A 16,338-nucleotide genomic window follows, 5' to 3' on the forward strand; every position below is an offset into this window, starting at 1 on the left:
CCAATATGCCCTCCTACACCTGACCTGCAAGCAGGCATAAAAGAACCTGACCCCTTAGTAGGGACTGACCCCCTCTGCCTGCAACACAGCAGAAGGCCCTTAATTTGAAATGACAACAGTTCTTCCATCTAAAGAGAGAAGACTAGAGTTAAAATCTAACTCTATAACTCTGTAACAGCAGGACAGAAAAGTCCTTAAGCCCTGCTGCTTCAAACATAGCACCCAGAATTGGTACTGATTACAGAGCAACTCCTTGTCAATAAAAGGAGAAAGTTATGAAAGGATAACTTTGTTTGGCAGTAGCTGCCATGCTATCGTCAAGGCACACACTTTCCACTTTGAATTATATATTAACTAGTATTGCAGATTAAGCCAACTTCAAGAGAAAGCCCTGTTTAGTCAGCTGGGGAAAAATAACCTGGCACTATTTGGAGGCTATTTTAAATTCAACTTCATTAGCTTTGGGAGGTTTTTTATTGTTGTCAGCCCAGGGGAAGTTGATGGAATGAAGCCTGGGGGAGGGTGTATGCTTGGGCATAGAGGTCTGGGCAGTTTGGCTGCCATTGACCATTCTGTTTTTTTGTTTTGTTTTGTTCTGTTTTTTGCTTTTATAAAGTGGATTTATTAGATTACAAATTTACAGTTCTGAGGCCATAAAGGTGTCCAAACTAAGGCAGCACCAAGAGGATACCTTCACTGAAGGAAAGCCGATGACGTCTGGAACACCTCTGTCAGCTGGGATGGCATGTGGCTGGCACCTGCTGGTCTTTAGCTCCTGGGTTCTGGTTTCAAAATGGCTTTCTCCAAAATGTCCCTGGGCTTCTGTCTCTCTTGGCTTTTGTCTCTCAGCTCTTGTGCATTCTTGCTTGTTCTCCCAGGGAATTTCTCTAAGTGTCTGGGGGTCCTCTTTTAGCTTCTCTGGGGCAAACTCTGGGCTTCATCTCTTAACTTAGCATCTCCAAACCTCCTTCTGTCTGTATTTCCAAGTGTCTGGGTGTCGGCTCTTAGCCTGTCCTGGGAGTAAACTCTGGATTACATATCTTAGCTTCTCTCCAGAATATCTCTCTCAGCTTCTCCTGCCCATTCTGTTTTGCTTTGCTAGAAGTTGTCGGCTGGATGCCAGGGAGGGACACTGAAGCGTGAGGTCTGACGGGGAAGGGAGCACCCTATGGAGAGAATGCAGTTCCTCCCCCTCCCCCACCTCCTCCCCCTACCCAAGCCACTCACTGGGAGGCCAGCAGAGCAGAACAGGGAGAGTGAGGGAGCACTTGGTTATTGGCAAGGTTGTTCTGCAGCCCCAAGCACCAGTGATGAGAGACTGGATGGCAGACTCCTATTTGTGCAAGCAATTTGAGCATTTCATGAGTTTGAATTTGACAATTAGTTGACAGGTGAAATCTTTGTGGAATTGTCAGCTTCAGGAACCTCAAATCCTCCAAAGCTTTGAGAATGACCCCTTCAACTCTCTAAACTAGAAATCTCTTTCTCTTGATTATTCCTCCACATCTACCATCAGTTGTCCCCAAGGCAGTTGCCTGCCCTCACCTTCATTTCCTGAAGGCAGCACCAACTGTTCACATCACAGCCCCTTCTCAGCCCTTTGCTTTGGTTACCCTACCTCCCAGCAGGTCTCCCACCCCCCATTCTCAGTCTTTACCCCAGAAAGACCACCAGCTCATCCTTCCCCAGACAGTAATTATAATCGATTACTATCATGCTCAGATATCTTCATTAGTTTCCTATTGCCCACAGGATCAAATCCAAATTCCTTATTCGATTGCCCAAAGCCCTCCAGACGCTGTCATTCTCATACCATCCTCTTCTTCACAGTAGCTAAAACTGATCGGCCCTTCCTCTATGGCAGGAACTGTGGTAAGATCTTTAGTATAAATGTCTATCTAGGCCTCTCTTTACTGTCTTTCAAACACATCTCTCCCCTTCCTACACCCATTCTTGTTCTTAAGCTAGTCTTCCTATCTAATATATTCTTACCTGTCTAATGTAATAGCCAGCTCAAGTTCATGAAACTTGACCGAGCCCATTCTATATCACAGAGATCGCTTTCTTGAAATCCTCAAATTCTTCCAGTCAGAATCTCTCAATGACATTTAATTATAAACTGCCTTGTACAGTAATTTTTCACATGTACTTGTCTTAAAAATGGATAACCTCCTAGATAGCAGGGACCAGCTCAGAGCAGGGCTTCAGTGTGTTGTAAATGAATGTCAAAGTCTGGCACATATCTTCTACTACTAGCCAAATAAGGACGCTTATCCTCTGGAACTTGTGCAAAAGCCAATTCCTCAACATCTGAATCCACATTTTTAAGCGATTGGGTATGGAATTAGTTCTATTTCTAAATCCCCAGTGGTAAGCAGAGATAAACTTGGGCTTTATTGTATCAGCCCCTTAAAAAAGACTTTCCCACCTACTTCCCCTAAAGACATAAATGCAAATAGGGCCCCACATACTGGATGTTAATTACAGGCAAATCTTCCCTGGCATAGACTGGCCACAAAGGTAAAGATTTCTTATTTGCCTCATAACACCAGGTCTCTGGCCCTGCAGATCAGAAAACGAAAATTTTCTTCCCAGGGAAAGATATTTAGGGGGCTAAGTCAGTTGATATGGGTAGGGTGTTTACTGTTCTCATGATGTTGCATCTGGACCCACTGCTCATTTAGGAGGTTTAATTTACTAGTGAGGTTGTGCTAAACCAGTCCACCACCTGAAAAACTCCCTGGAGCCAGCAATAAGCCTGTGGGACACAGTTGGAGCCTTAGAAACTAACTAGGCCCGAGATGATCCTGGGCCAGCCCCAGAGAAACTTGCACCCAGAGAAGCTGTGTTGCTGTTGTGCTGGGAGGGCAAAAAAGGATCTTTCCAACTGGCTGCTCAATTCTTTGAGCTTCTGAACAGGTCACTTACGAGCAGTTAGTTGCCTGGATATGACCCACAGACACATTTTGCTTGGACTGCTGAGTGTTTTTGGTTTGTTTGTTTTTTTAGCATTTGAATTGGTTGCCAACATTTAAAAATTAGGAGATTTCATATAAACATTTGGATTTTTACCTTCCCTAAAACAGAAGATCTGGCAACACTGGGCCCTCTCTTCCCCCTGGAGACGATCCTTTAAATGGGGCACATGTTTCCCACCAGGCTGATGGATTCACTTTTGTCCCTACTTAGCCCCTCATCCAAAAGATTGCAAATAGCAAGTTTGGGTGGACCCAGATCCTCACATCTTCAGCAATTCCAGGAACTGTTATGCCCCCAGACATGAAGGAGTTGGTCAGGGCTCTGGGAGTCCACAGTTCAATAGAAACAAGGTGTTTTTCAGTTGTTCCAGCATTGACCTCTGAACTTCCTATCACCAAGTGCTCTAGAGGGATGGACATGTAGAATCCACATTATCGGTAAAAGGATGTGGTTCTCTGGGTTGAGGTTAACTGTAGCTAACATTTACTGGGTACTTACTCTCAATCTCTTCAATCCTCACAACTCCATCTCTGGGATGAAGATACTGAGGCTTAGCGTCACACAGCTAGTGGCAGAACTGTCTGACCAACTCCAGATCCCCCACTTCTTAACCAAGGCATCCCTTCTTTAATCATCTGTGCGTTAATAGTTCCATTAGGACCCCTCAGGTAGTCTGAAGTTCGAAACACATTTTCCATTGTGGATTCAATACTAGTTTCAAACACACACACACACACAGACACACACACACACACACACACGAATACTTAAACCATGTAGCATACTAGTGGTGATTTTCTCAAGCAAAAGTGTGAGATGATTTAATTTAGAATGCAAGATGGGAGTGGATGCAGTAGATGTGACATGGGGTCTTTGCTTGTCTGGGGGATTGAGGAGTGAGCTCTGTGGCCCAGAGTGAGTGGGGGTGAGCAGACAAGCCCACAAGTCCCTAAGACTTTGGAGAGGACTGGCTTGTAGACTGCAACTCAGGTGATTACAAATTTGTTGCAGCTTGGAAAGAAGTAATGGGAATTATCTCAGGTTTGTTTGGAGAATATATAAATTCATTTTTTACTAGTCTTTAATTATAATTTCTCTCCAAGTGTTTCCAAGATGTAGAAACTCAGTGTTTTCAGCTGATTCTAAAATTTCTTCCTTTGCTACCAACTATCCTCCTTTTCCCCACCCCACCCTACCCCACTCCACCCTACCCCACTCCACCCAAATGTAGCACCAGCTTTTACAGAACTGGGAACTACTGGAGAGAAGATCAGTTTGGAATTTAAGAGGTCACAGATGTCAGAAATAAAGATGTAAAAGAGGGTGGAGGTTTTGCCTTTAAGACACCGGACACCTTCCAGGTTCCTGAAAAACCATTTGCAGCTTTGGCAAACAGCCTTGAAGTCATCAGCGCCCCACTGCGGAATTCAAAGCAAAGCTTGTCACAATTGTTAACACCTTTGACCAGCCTTTTTACATTTGACAATTACTCTCTTCTGCGTCTCTCTCTTGCCGGCAGGAAGGTTCTGCTGTCTGGGTTTTAGCGAGTGCCCTGGACAACAAACAGCTCCTCCGTGCGTAGAAGTCGGAGTGGGGAAGATTTCTATCGGCTCTCCGGCTTTGTAGGGTGAGTAAATTTCGAGGATTAGAAAGCGGGGCGGCGGGGGGGTCGTCGGAGAGTTTCAATTTTGGAAGTCCACACAGGTAATCTTGAAAGTTAACAATTCAGGTTCTAGGTCGGGCACAATGACCGCCTCCCCCGGGGACGCAGAGCGAGCAGCTCGGCCTTAAGCTTCTCAGGGGAAACCCAGTTTCTGAGAGGGCGCAGAGGCTGCGAGTCTCTGGGATCTGTTGGATCCGGGAAGGGGGTGCGCCCTCCCACTCTTCCCAACTTTCCCGGCCCCAGGGCCGGAGGAGGGCGCCTTTCCCAGCGGGGACGCGCTGGCTACTTAAAGGAGGCGCGGCGGGACCAGCGCTCGCCAGTCGGAGGGCGAGGCGGCGGCGCCCCGTGGAGGAGGCCGGTGGCGGCGGCGGGGACGCGGGAGGAGGGGCATGGAGCCGCGAGCCTGCTGAGCACCGGAGCGCGGGCAGCCGGCGGCACGGTGAGCGCGGGGCCCAGCGGGCCGGTCACCTCGGCGGGGTGGGCCTCGCGAGGCTGCGCTGAGGATCGTGCGGGCCGGGCTCCAGGCGGGCCTCTAGTCGAGCTCCCGGACCCCCACGGCTTCCCCGGCGGGCTGTGGGCTGCGGCATCTCCCGGCTTCCCTGCGGCGATTCTTGCAGACCCCTCCCCACTGACCCCTCCTCCCTTTCTTCCTCCAGCCTCTCCTTCCCTCTTCCCTTCCGGCTCCCGTTTTGTGAATGAATTAGAAGGCGGAGGGCGGTGCGAGGCACGAGTCTGGTGGAGTCCCCCCACCCCCACGGCTTGCTCGGGGGGCTCGCACCTGTCCGGGCACCAATGTACCCGGCGTCCCTGGTCCTGTGGGTCAGCCGGGCCCCCGCTAGCCACAGCCACACGTGTCCAGGGACTGGGCACCTCTTCTCTTGCCGGCTCGGAGGGGCCCGGCAGGCGGCGGGGCGTGAGGGAAGGAGCCCTCGCCCCGCGCGCAAGTTTCCATCCCGCCGCGTGTGGGCCCCGCAGCACGGTGCACCTGTCAGCTGGAGAGAGACTGCTGACGGGGTAGCCCGGCAAAGTTTCGGGGGTAGGTAAGGCTGCGTGTACCCTTCCTTATCAGATTTTCTCCCTCGGTCGTTCGGGGGCGCCGACCTTGAGGAACGCCCCCCATCTCGTGCCTTTGAGGCCGGGTCCGCGTTGGCCTGCGAGGGCCGAGTTTCCATGGATTCTTAGCGAAGATAAGTGGGAAGGAGGCGGTCTATGCTGCATAGACAATTCCCCCCTCCCCCGCTAGTTTCGAGTGGCATGGCCCCATCCTGGCAGGGGCACCCCAGCTAAAGCCCGCAGGAGCGCTTGACTGTACGTGGTGTCTCCACCGCGGGACCTTCTTGGGTCCTCTGTAGAGAGGGATTGCCAGAGTAGAGCCTCCAGTTCCTACTGGGATGGGGCCCGGCCCGGGGGAGGAGGCGGCTCGCGACACCGGGGCTGCCGCCTTTGTCTGCAGGCACACTTTGCCAAGGTAGCTGGGGCTCTAGCGAGGTGAGCGGGGCCTGGCCCCAGTGTGATTCCTTGGGTTTTTCATTCCATCCTGGCTGGATCGTGGGAAACTGGCACGTAGGTGTGGCCGGGGCCGTCTTTGCCGGGAAGCGAGGCTCAAGCCACGGGGTATCCGTGGGGAGAAGCGTGGCGAGAAGCGTAGCGAGTGCCTACCCGGCTGCATTAACCTGTGGGGCACCGCCTCAGTACTGCAACCGAGGCGGGGCGCCAGCGTCCGGCAGATTGCTGGGCCGGCTTCGGATCCCTTTGCCCCTTCCCAGCCCGCAGGCCGGCAGCGGGGCTCGCAGCGCCCCCCCCGGCATGGAAGCTCTAGAAGGGGACCAAGGCGCCCCTGGGGCTGGATGCAGGGTTTGGGGTCCTCTGTGCCGCAGACGCGTGCGGGAGCGGGGAACCACGGAGGGCTGGGAGTCCTGCAGAGGAAGCACGCGGCATGCTCCCCTGGATGGCAGGGCAGAGAGCCCGAGGCCGCGCTTCCCGGAGAGGGGAGGCTCCCAGCCCCTTTCCGGACTGAAGCTGCTGGAAGGCTGCGGGTGCCCGTCTCAGGCTGATTTAGGCAGTGCAGTGACTGCATATTCCTCCCCTCTCCCGTGTGGGAGGTGATGGGGGTGCAGGCACTGCTTCCCTAGCGGGAAGGTGAGTTTGTGGTGGTGGTGGTGGTGGTGGGGATTCCATTTCAATGAGACTTAGAGCAAGACATCATTGTTTGTAAACTTGGGATGGTCACAGGATTCTCCAGATCAAGCAGATGGCAAGGAGAGGAGAGGGGAGAAGGCATGGGTGAGAATGGAGGGCTGTATCGAGCCTGGGGTCTGGCAGCCTCTCCTTTCCCACGGGCTCTGGAGGAAACCACAATCAGCCTTACCGCTTGGGTAGTCCTTCCTGCGTGGAAGTGCTTCCATCTCCTGGGAAATGATTTTCCTGAGACCTTGGAAGCAATAAACCATTTGAATCTTCATTGTACTGACAGGAATACCAAGTCTGAGAGAAAGAACTTGGGCAAGGTCAGGCAGCCTGTAGGTAGTAGAGCTGTGTCTCAAGCCAAGTCTTCTGGTGCCGAGTCCTCGGCTCTTTTCATTAAATCACAGCTGTTTCCTACAGGGCAGAGGCTAGGAGCCCTGATTAAGTTGAAAACGGAAACCTGGCAGCATTTCCAGGAGTGGCCAGGAAGGGGGCCGAGCACAGAGATTCCAGGCGGGCACTAGGACCAAGAGGACTGTGCTCCCCAGGGAGCCGCCCCTCGAGGCCGCTGCAGTGGTAGCTGCAGTTCCCTCTCTTGCCCTTGAATGCTGGGCTTCCAGGAGGCTGTCCACACCTCAGCTCTCATTTTTCTTCTTCCCCTTGTCTGCTTTCCCCCTTTCCTTTCCCTGATAAAAAGGTAAGAAAGCAGAGAACACAGAGAAACTTTCTCTCACTGATTTTGCTGTGAAAAGGAAGCTGTTTCCTTTTCCTCCTGGCACCTCTTGATGTTCCCTGCTGTTTCTCTCTTCCTCCCCCACTTTCTTCATGGGCCTCAAGAGAGGCTGTGCTTGGCTGGTGAACACTGCCCTCCTGCAGTGCAGTTCCCTAGGGGGTACAGGCAGGTAGAAGCTCTTGGGCCACTGGCTGCCTCCCTGCCCCTGCTCTTCCTTCTACCCCTTCTCCTGCACTCGCCCCTTCCTGGTCGGTCTACTGCCTCTGGCCTCATGGCTCACCCCTACTTGAAACCACCTATTAAGACTTCGGGTCATGGAAATCCCAGTTCTGCCACCTACCAGATGGGTGTCATATAAATCTCTCACTGTCTAACAAAAATACAGATGTAAGTGCTTGACATATGTAATGCATTTAACCTTCAAAGATGCTATGAGGTTAGTACTGCAATCCACAATTTACAGATGAAATAACCAAGGGGCAAAGGTTAAGAAACCCAAACAGTCGCACAGATAATAAGTGGCAGAGTTGAGATGTTAGTCCCAGTAGTCTGGCTTCTGAGTCTACAGTCTTAATCAAGCTCAATGAGTGGTGTTCTGGTTTGCTAATGCTGCCTTTATGCAAAATACCAGAAATGGCTTGGCTTTTATAAAGGGTGTTTATTTGGTTACAAATTTACATCCTAAGACCATAAAAGTATCCAAATTTAAGGCATCAAGAGGATACACTGAAGAACCACCAAATGGCATCCAGAACACCTCTGTTAGCCGGGAAGGCACATGGATGGCGTCTGCTGTTCCTTTGCTCCAGGGTTGTTTCAAAAGTGGCTTTCTCTAAAATGTCTCTGGGTTTCTCTTAGCTTCTGTCTCAGCTCCTGTGTGTCCTTGCTTCTCTCTCTCAGGGCATTTCTCTCTAAGCGTCTGGGCATCTTCTCTTAGCTTCTCTGGGGCAAACTCTGGGCTTCATCTCTTAGCTCAGCATCTCCAAACGTCCTTCTGTTCGCATCTCCAAGCATCTCCAAGTGTCAGCAAGCATCTGGGTCTGTGTTGGCTCTTAGCCTCTCTCTTAAATGATCCAGTGAACTAATTGAGACCCACCCTGAATGGGTGGGGCCACACCTCCATGGAAATAATTCAATCAGAGGTTCCACCCTAATCAAGACTAATCAGTCTGCCCCCACAGGATTGCATTAAAGAATATGGCTTTTCTGGGGGACGTGATATATCCAAACCGGCACAAGTGGTAGTGGGTTTTTTAGTGGGTCATTTCCCCTGCTCTGGGCCCGACTGAGAATGGTCCTGCTCCCAATGACTGCAGATGCTGCCTCCTGCCTGACCCCACATCTCCTGCCCTCTCCCGCCAGATGCCGGTACAGCTGACAACAGTCCTACGTGTGGTGGGTACCAGCCTGTTTGCCCTGGCAGTGCTGGGGGGCATCCTGGCAGCCTATGTGACAGGCTACCAGTTCATCCACACAGAAAAGCACTACCTGTCCTTTGGCCTATACGGAGCCATCCTGGGCCTGCACCTGCTCATCCAGAGCCTGTTTGCCTTTCTGGAGCACCGACACATGCGGCGGGCTGACCGGATGCTGAAGCAGCCTTCTCTGCTGCAGCGCTCAGTGGCCCTCTGCATTGCCGCCTACCAGGAGGACCCTGACTACTTGCGCAAGTGCCTGCGCTCAGCCCAGCGCATTGCCTTCCCTGATCTCAAGGTGGTCATGGTGGTGGATGGCAATCGCCAAGAGGATGCCTACATGCTGGACATCTTCCAAGAGGTGCTGGGTGGCACTGAGCAAGCTGGCTTCTTTGTGTGGCGTAGCAACTTCCATGAGGCGGGTGAGGGTGAGACGGAGGCCAGCCTGCAGCAGGGCATGGACCGCGTGCGGAACGTGGTACAGGCCAGCACCTTCTCGTGCATCATGCAGAAGTGGGGAGGCAAGCGTGAGGTCATGTACACAGCCTTCAAGGCCCTTGGCGATTCAGTGGACTACATCCAGGTAAGGGTGCCTCTCCAGCAATGTGTGTACATATGATGCGTCCAGCCAGCGAGGCATACTCTCCTCCAGGAATTTTAGATCTGGTTTAAGTCCCTTGCGTTGTGCATATCCCTCCTCTGTACTTAAGGCAAAAGGCATAATGATTCTGAACAGCATCCTGGGTTGAAATCCTGAATCAGCTGTTACTTAGCTGTGTGGCTCTGGTCAGGTCTCTGAACTGGTATCCCAACAATATTAATAGCTGAGAGGTAAATGGCACTTCATACATTTATACTCCTTTAATATTTATAGTGCCTCTAAGAGATAAGTACTATTATTACCCCACTTCTGGGAGGTGAAACTGAAGCACAGTGAGGCAACATAACTTACCTAACGTTCCACCACTAGTAAGGTGCAGAGCCAGGATTTGAGCCCAGGCAGTCTTTCCTGAGTCAGCTCTTACCCACTAGGCAGTACTGCCTTGCCACTGGCAACATGGAGATAACCCTCTTCTTATGGAAGTGTGATGGAGATCACAAGAAATCATGCTCAAAAGCACTCAAATGTCATTTGTTATCATCACAGGCCAAAAAATCTTTTTGGTGTCAGATATGTATGGGAGGTGGAGGGACACAGGTGTGCATCCACCAGCTTAATTTTGCAGCAGCTTCAGCAGTGAAGGGGGACTCCCCCGCCCCACCACGCCCCCAGCAGACCCTGCCCAGCTTCCAGTCAAAAGGGTCATTAATACCAGCCTGAAAATTTTATTAGGTTAAGGCTAACAAAATCTGAGAGAGGACTGAGGATTAAAGCTCACAAATTTCAATACCAAATAGAAACTGAAACTCAGGATCCCTGATTTTTGGTCAGTTCTTCCCAGCATCCATGCAGCATCCCTCCTCCACCTGGTCTGCCTGTCTCTGCACCTCACAGAGGATTTTGCCCATCACTTGGTAAATGCTTGAATGACTATTGAGCGAATAGTGGCTGTTCTGACAGCCCTCATGTTTATCATTCAGTCTTACTACTGAGAGCGCAGAGTCTGACATTATTTAGAGTTTTAAAAAGCTGTACCCACCTAAAATTAGCATGCCACAGATTTTTTTTTCCTTTCTGAAAGCTGAATCCTCACATGAGAGTTGGTATACTTAGCAGTTTCTGACTTCCTAGGCATAAGGACCTCCCCAGCCTTGTAGGGAGGGAGGAGAGTCTAGAAGACTGATCATGCCTTTACCTGGAGCTGAGACACTTTTGCCCTCTTGGGGGGTCCAAAATGCTTAGAAAAAGCCCTGGCACATGCTCAAGCCACAGTGACTTTGTCATCCACTCTCTTAAGGCATAGGAGCCCCCAAAACCTGCTCTGCCACATATCTTCCTTTTCTGATTACTTCCTGTGTGGATTAGTAAACAGGCTCACAGAGCTGAGCTGTGCCTTTTTTATGTCTCCTAGATCACTGTCTAGAGGCAGTGTTGGATTAGAGCCAACGAGCTGTTGATGGACTTCAGCCTGTCTTCCAACAGCCTTGTACAGGGTGTGTATCTTTCCCTCTGGGGGAGAGAAACACACACCAGCCAGTGGGGACACCTGGGCAGCACATGAGCTTCTCCTCTGGATACCCCTGCTTAGTTAGGAAACTTTCTCTGGAGTGAAGGAAGTAAAGCAGCATGAGAATGGGTTAGGATCATTGGCAGGAAGGAGTGGTGAGACCAGTAGCACTGGGAAGCTTGGCCTGTGAGCTTAGGAAGCTCTAGGAGTCCGGCATGAAGTTCCCTAGGACATTTCTGGACATGGGTCAGGATATAAGGATGGATCTGGGGCGGGGGGGGAAGAAGCAGCATATGTGAGGGATCTAGCCTGGTGCTGATGCTACGCCTGGTTTCCCCTCAGTTCTCTGCTGCTTGTCTTTGGCCACCCTGTCTTCCAGTATGGACAGGGAAAGCCAGTTAGTGGTTGGAGTGTTGGGGGCAACCTCCTTTCTAGAGGCTATCGGGCTCTTAGCAACTTTCGCAAAAGGCTTTTAGGCCGTTGCAGAACAGGGTTTTAGCTGATCTGTGGATATTATTCTTTGCTCACAGTGACCATAGAGTTCAATCAGAGGTTAGTGAACCAATTCCCCTGCCCACTGGTTATCGCGGTTTTTTGTACCACCTCAACATTTTTTTTAGTTTAGAAAATGAGTTAGCCTCCAAAGTAAGTGTTCATAGTCCAGGTTCAATTAATAATGGGACTACCTGTTAGAACAGGAGCCTTCCTATGGTGGGTGGCAGAGCAGGGCAGAGTTTGATGCAGTGTGACTGGAGGCCAGCTCCTGCCAGCTTCCATGCCTATCTAGAACCAAATCCAGGCAAGGGTAGGCACTGGACATAATGTGCCCTGGTCTTAGAGATGTGGCCCAGGGAGTCTGTGCTAAGGGAGCACAGAATGCCTGGCAGTCATGTTAGTGGTCTCAAGGAGGGGCCTATGCCTTAGGGTGGATCCTTGCCACTGGGGCTGCAGGAGTCCAGGCAAGAGGCTGAAAGGGGATTCTGTTAGCAACCCTATGGGACAGCTTGGGGCAGGAGCCACTGGCAGCAGCCACTTCTTGTATGTCTTAGAGGAGTGTCTGCTGACCTTGGTCTAGCCCACTGCACCTGTCACCTGTTATCAGTGACTGGTTCTCCTTCTGCCCGAGGATTCCAGATAAATATTTTGAGGCCATTTCTGTGGAGCCTGGCTCTGCAGGGACTAAAACTTGTCCAGTGCTAAGTATTTTCCCCCTCCTAGGTCTAGGCCCAGTCTCTTGAATTTGTCAAGCCTGATTTGGAACTCTTCTTTTCCTTACTTTCCTGCCTATTCCTCTCACCCCTTCTATTTGGCACAGATCTTGCTCATGGCCGGAAGTGAGTCACAGGGAGTTAATGTCCCTCAGACAGTGAGCAGCATGGTGGAGGGTACAGGGGAGGGGGTATAGGCCTAAGGCCAAAATGGGCTGACAGTACGATTCCTCTGCAGGTGTGTGACTCTGACACTGTGCTGGATCCTGCCTGTACCATCGAGATGCTTCGAGTCCTGGAGGAAGATCCCCAAGTAGGGGGCGTTGGGGGAGATGTCCAAGTAAGAATGAATCAGGGATTCCTGGGGGTAGGGGTTTGGCCTCTTTCTGCTTCCTAATCCAGTTGGGTATGCCTGGGCATTCTTACTTCCTAATATGGGTGGGGTACCCTTTTGACAGTTTTCACTGGTATCAAAGGGCTCACTTGTTACCCAACCTTTTTTCTGCTCTTTTTGAAACTGGGCAAAAAATCACCTCTCAGGTATGGAGAGAGCCCACCCTTGCTGGGAGGGGCATAATATTTAGGGTTCCAGAGGGTAGTTCCATTTTGGATTCCTTGTTGGTGGTGCAGTAAGTAGGCCAGTAGTGTCCCTGTGGAAATAGGGCATGAAAAAGGCAGGGACAGCAATTAGCTCCAAATTTAGACCCTCAAGAAATCCTTGCTTTTGGGAGCTTGAGTTGAAGAGCTCGGGCAATATGGTAAGAATAAGGGGCTAGATCCTCTTCCAGAGGATTCTGCTGGCCACACACCAGGTCTTCCTTATAAGCTTTCCATATACAGGAGGGTAGGAAGGGTAGCTGGGGTGTTGCTTTGCCTCTTTTTAAAGCCGTTCTCTCTGCCACCACCACAGGCTGTCTCCTGAGATTTAAGGTGGCTTCCAATGCTAAAGCAATTTAATTGGGAAAATCAGTGCGGAAGACAGAGTGGGAAGGTGGAGCTGATACTAGGGAAAGCAACTGGGTGTGCTTGGTTTTTCTGGGCATCAGGTTTCCCAGCTCTAGCTGGGATGTCCAGGAATCTGAGCAAAGGACCACAAAACCCAGGGCTGGGGAGATGCAGCATCTTTGGTTCCCTTGCAGATCCTCAACAAGTATGATTCCTGGATCTCCTTCCTGAGCAGTGTGCGGTACTGGATGGCCTTCAACGTGGAGCGGGCCTGCCAATCCTACTTTGGCTGCGTGCAGTGTATTAGTGGGCCCTTGGGCATGTATCGCAACAGCCTCCTCCAGCAATTCCTGGAGGACTGGTACCATCAGAAGTTCCTAGGCAGCAAGTGCAGTTTTGGGGATGATCGGCACCTCACCAACCGAGTCCTGAGTCTTGGTTACCAGACTAAGTACACAGCACGCTCCAAGTGCCTCACAGAGACTCCAACCAAGTACCTCCGGTGGCTCAATCAGCAGACCCGCTGGAGCAAGTCTTACTTCAGGGAGTGGCTCTATAACTCTCTATGGTTCCATAAGCACCACCTCTGGATGACCTACGAATCAGTGGTCACGGGTTTTTTCCCCTTCTTCCTCATTGCTACAGTCATTCAGCTCTTCTACCGTGGACGCATCTGGAACATTCTCCTCTTTCTTCTGACTGTGCAGCTGGTGGGCATTATCAAGGCCACCTATGCGTGCTTCCTTCGAGGCAATGCAGAGATGATCTTCATGTCCCTTTACTCTCTTCTCTATATGTCAAGCCTCCTGCCAGCGAAGATCTTTGCCATTGCTACCATCAACAAGTCTGGCTGGGGCACTTCTGGCAGAAAAACCATTGTAGTAAACTTCATCGGCCTCATCCCTGTGTCCATCTGGGTGGCAGTCCTTCTGGGGGGGCTGGCTTACACAGCTTATTGCCAGGACTTGTTCAGTGAGACAGAGCTTGCCTTCCTTGTCTCTGGGGCCATCCTGTATGGCTGCTACTGGGTAGCCCTCCTCATGTTGTATCTGGCCATTATCGCCCGGCGATGTGGGAAAAAGCCAGAGCAGTATAGCTTGTCTTTTGCTGAGGTATGACATAGCCCCCAAGCCTAGCGGGAAAAGTGCAATGGGTAGGGGAGGGAGGGGAATGGAATAGAAAAGACAGGGTGGGAGGGATGAGGGAGTGCTGTGTTTAAGTTTCTTAATGGTCCAAAGGACAAATCTGCTATAGTGCAACTGCAGTATGGCTTGGGGCAGCTCTGCTTAGAGGAGGCAACACAGTTTCCTCAGGAAAAGAGCGGAGGGTTCTTGTATCTTCCCAGGCTGCCTGTCTGCTTGCCTCTACATGGGTGGTGGCCTCTGGAAAAGAGTCTATTACCTAACCCCTGGGATCCAGAGGGAACTTAGAAGTGTGCTAAACTGAAAAATAAGTTCCATTCAGTGGCAGCTTCTCTTAGGTGAGTCAGCAATGACAGCTTGTGGGAAGGAGTTCTAATCCATCTGAACACAACCATAGGTGGTGGGAGCATTTCCACTGAACGATCTGGGCCAGTCAATAGTGCCCACCCCCTCCCCACCCCACCTAGTCATCAGTGCAGTAAGGTTGCACCTGACATTCAAGGCCCAGACGCCTAGTCTTTGGGCATCAGAAAACAGGGTCCAGGAATGGTGCTTTACGATGTGACGTAGCCCACTCCATATCCCAGGGATGAGCCAAACTAGCAGGGAGTTAGCATTTAATTGCTTTTAAAAATGTATATATATATATATGTATGTTAAAAAGGGAAATTTTGCAAGGAGCAGCAGATTGTGGTGGTGCTGAAGGCTATGGGCTATAGGGAAGCCTTGGGCTGAATGTGTTCCAGCTGGAAATTGCCCAGACTTTTAGCTGAATTCTTAATTGTGATATCTGCTGGGAAGATAAAACGTTCCGGCTATTTACCAGGAAAAGTTAAAACCCTCAACATGCTTGGAAAGGAAGGGAGGTCTCACGAATTTCAACCTATATACTCCTGAATTCCTCTCTCAAATTCAGCTACAATCTGGGTCTAAGTCTCCTCACTTCAGTTCCTTCAATGGCATGTTTTTGGGGGTGATAACTGCAGTCACCTCTGACCCTCACATCATCACCACAGGTAAGTTTTTCAAGGTGGCAATTGGGGCAGAGCCTGGGCTCGTACAGGCCCCAAAGTCTGCCCTCAGCACACAGGGGAAGAACTGCCCAAATGGGCTGTACTGCTTGGACAGATCTTTAGCAGTTGGTAAGCACGCATGACTTTCAGTCTAGCTCTTGACAATCATCTCCAACGAAAAGCTTTTCAGCGGCCCCTTAAGTAAACCATCAAATTCAAGCTGGTCATCTTTGAGACTGACCATTCTCCTCAGTGGCTTCTCTAGGGAATTCTTGCCATGTTCTGGATAGTCACCCTTGCATTTGCGTACTTCATTCCAGAAACCAAACTAGGAGATGAAATGGTTCCTGAATCCTAAGGTTCTTGATCTCTCTCTCATTCAACTTGATTCCAGCTAGTCTTTCCCTTCTGGTTACTTTCAGGGGTGGGTGGGGACCATTTTCTAATGGTTTACTCTTTCTCGGGTGTGAAACCTGGGACCCTGACTAAGCCCTTGACTTACATGTAACTTTCTCTCTAACTTCCATTCATAGAGAGGCCAGTTAACCACTCAGAACCAGTACTAATGTACAGGGTAGAGAGAGCAAGCCACTAGTATACCCAGGTGCTTCCCACCTAAGAATGAAGTGCACTCCAAACCACAGATGGGCAAACTCTGGTGCTTGCTTTCAACTCCCACGAACTCAAGGGTTTCCCACGTGTAAGGAAGACTTGCTGCATCACACAGACCTCAAGTTTCTGAAAAAAGACTGCTTGATATGGGCCCAACCCATAAGGGCTGGGAAGAGCCGGCAGGCACTTGCTAAAGGCAGTTGTTCCAAGCTCTTCCGTGTCTTTGCTAGCCAAGAAGTAAACTATTTTGAGCACTACAATGGAGGAAATCCTGTCACCAACTGTTGAGTTCAGACTTCACTAAGGGCTTGTTTTTCTTCAGCTTTTACTTGAAAA

The 16,338-nt window shown here is 50.6% G+C and overlaps 1 protein-coding gene across 2 annotated transcripts; it reads left to right on the plus strand.

The window, feature by feature from the left end:
• The first annotated feature begins 4,539 nt into the window (after positions 1-4,539).
• On the plus strand, positions 4,540-14,395 carry HAS3 (hyaluronan synthase 3). 2 transcript variants are annotated; one of them, XM_037815647.1, is made up of 4 exons: positions 4,540-4,606; positions 8,922-9,557; positions 12,529-12,630; positions 13,430-14,395. In XM_037815647.1, exons 2-4 carry the CDS (start codon positions 8,922-8,924, stop codon positions 14,351-14,353), a joined length of 1,662 nt encoding a protein of 553 aa, XP_037671575.1. In that variant the 5' UTR covers positions 4,540-4,606; the 3' UTR covers positions 14,354-14,395. The 2 variants fall into 2 exon arrangements, with proteins under 2 accessions (XP_037671575.1, XP_037671574.1); XM_037815646.1 differs by lacking the exon at positions 4,540-4,606 and adding an exon at positions 5,026-5,081.
• Positions 14,396-16,338: the final 1,943 nt, after the last annotated feature.

This window comes from Choloepus didactylus, chromosome 22, assembly GCF_015220235.1.
Source record: "Choloepus didactylus isolate mChoDid1 chromosome 22, mChoDid1.pri, whole genome shotgun sequence".
Lineage (NCBI taxonomy): Eukaryota > Metazoa > Chordata > Mammalia > Pilosa > Megalonychidae > Choloepus > Choloepus didactylus.

Bases quoted from the DNA above. Each gene is read 5' to 3' on its own strand.
- HAS3 (XM_037815647.1), top strand. From the start codon at position 8,922: ATGCCGGTACAGCTGACAACAGTCCTACGTGTGGTGGGTACCAGCCTG. The intron at 9,558-12,528 runs GTAAGGGTGCCT...ATTCCTCTGCAG, and splicing joins ATTCAGTGGACTACATCCAG to GTGTGTGACTCTGACACTGT. The intron at 12,631-13,429 runs GTAAGAATGAAT...GTTCCCTTGCAG, and splicing joins GCGTTGGGGGAGATGTCCAA to ATCCTCAACAAGTATGATTC.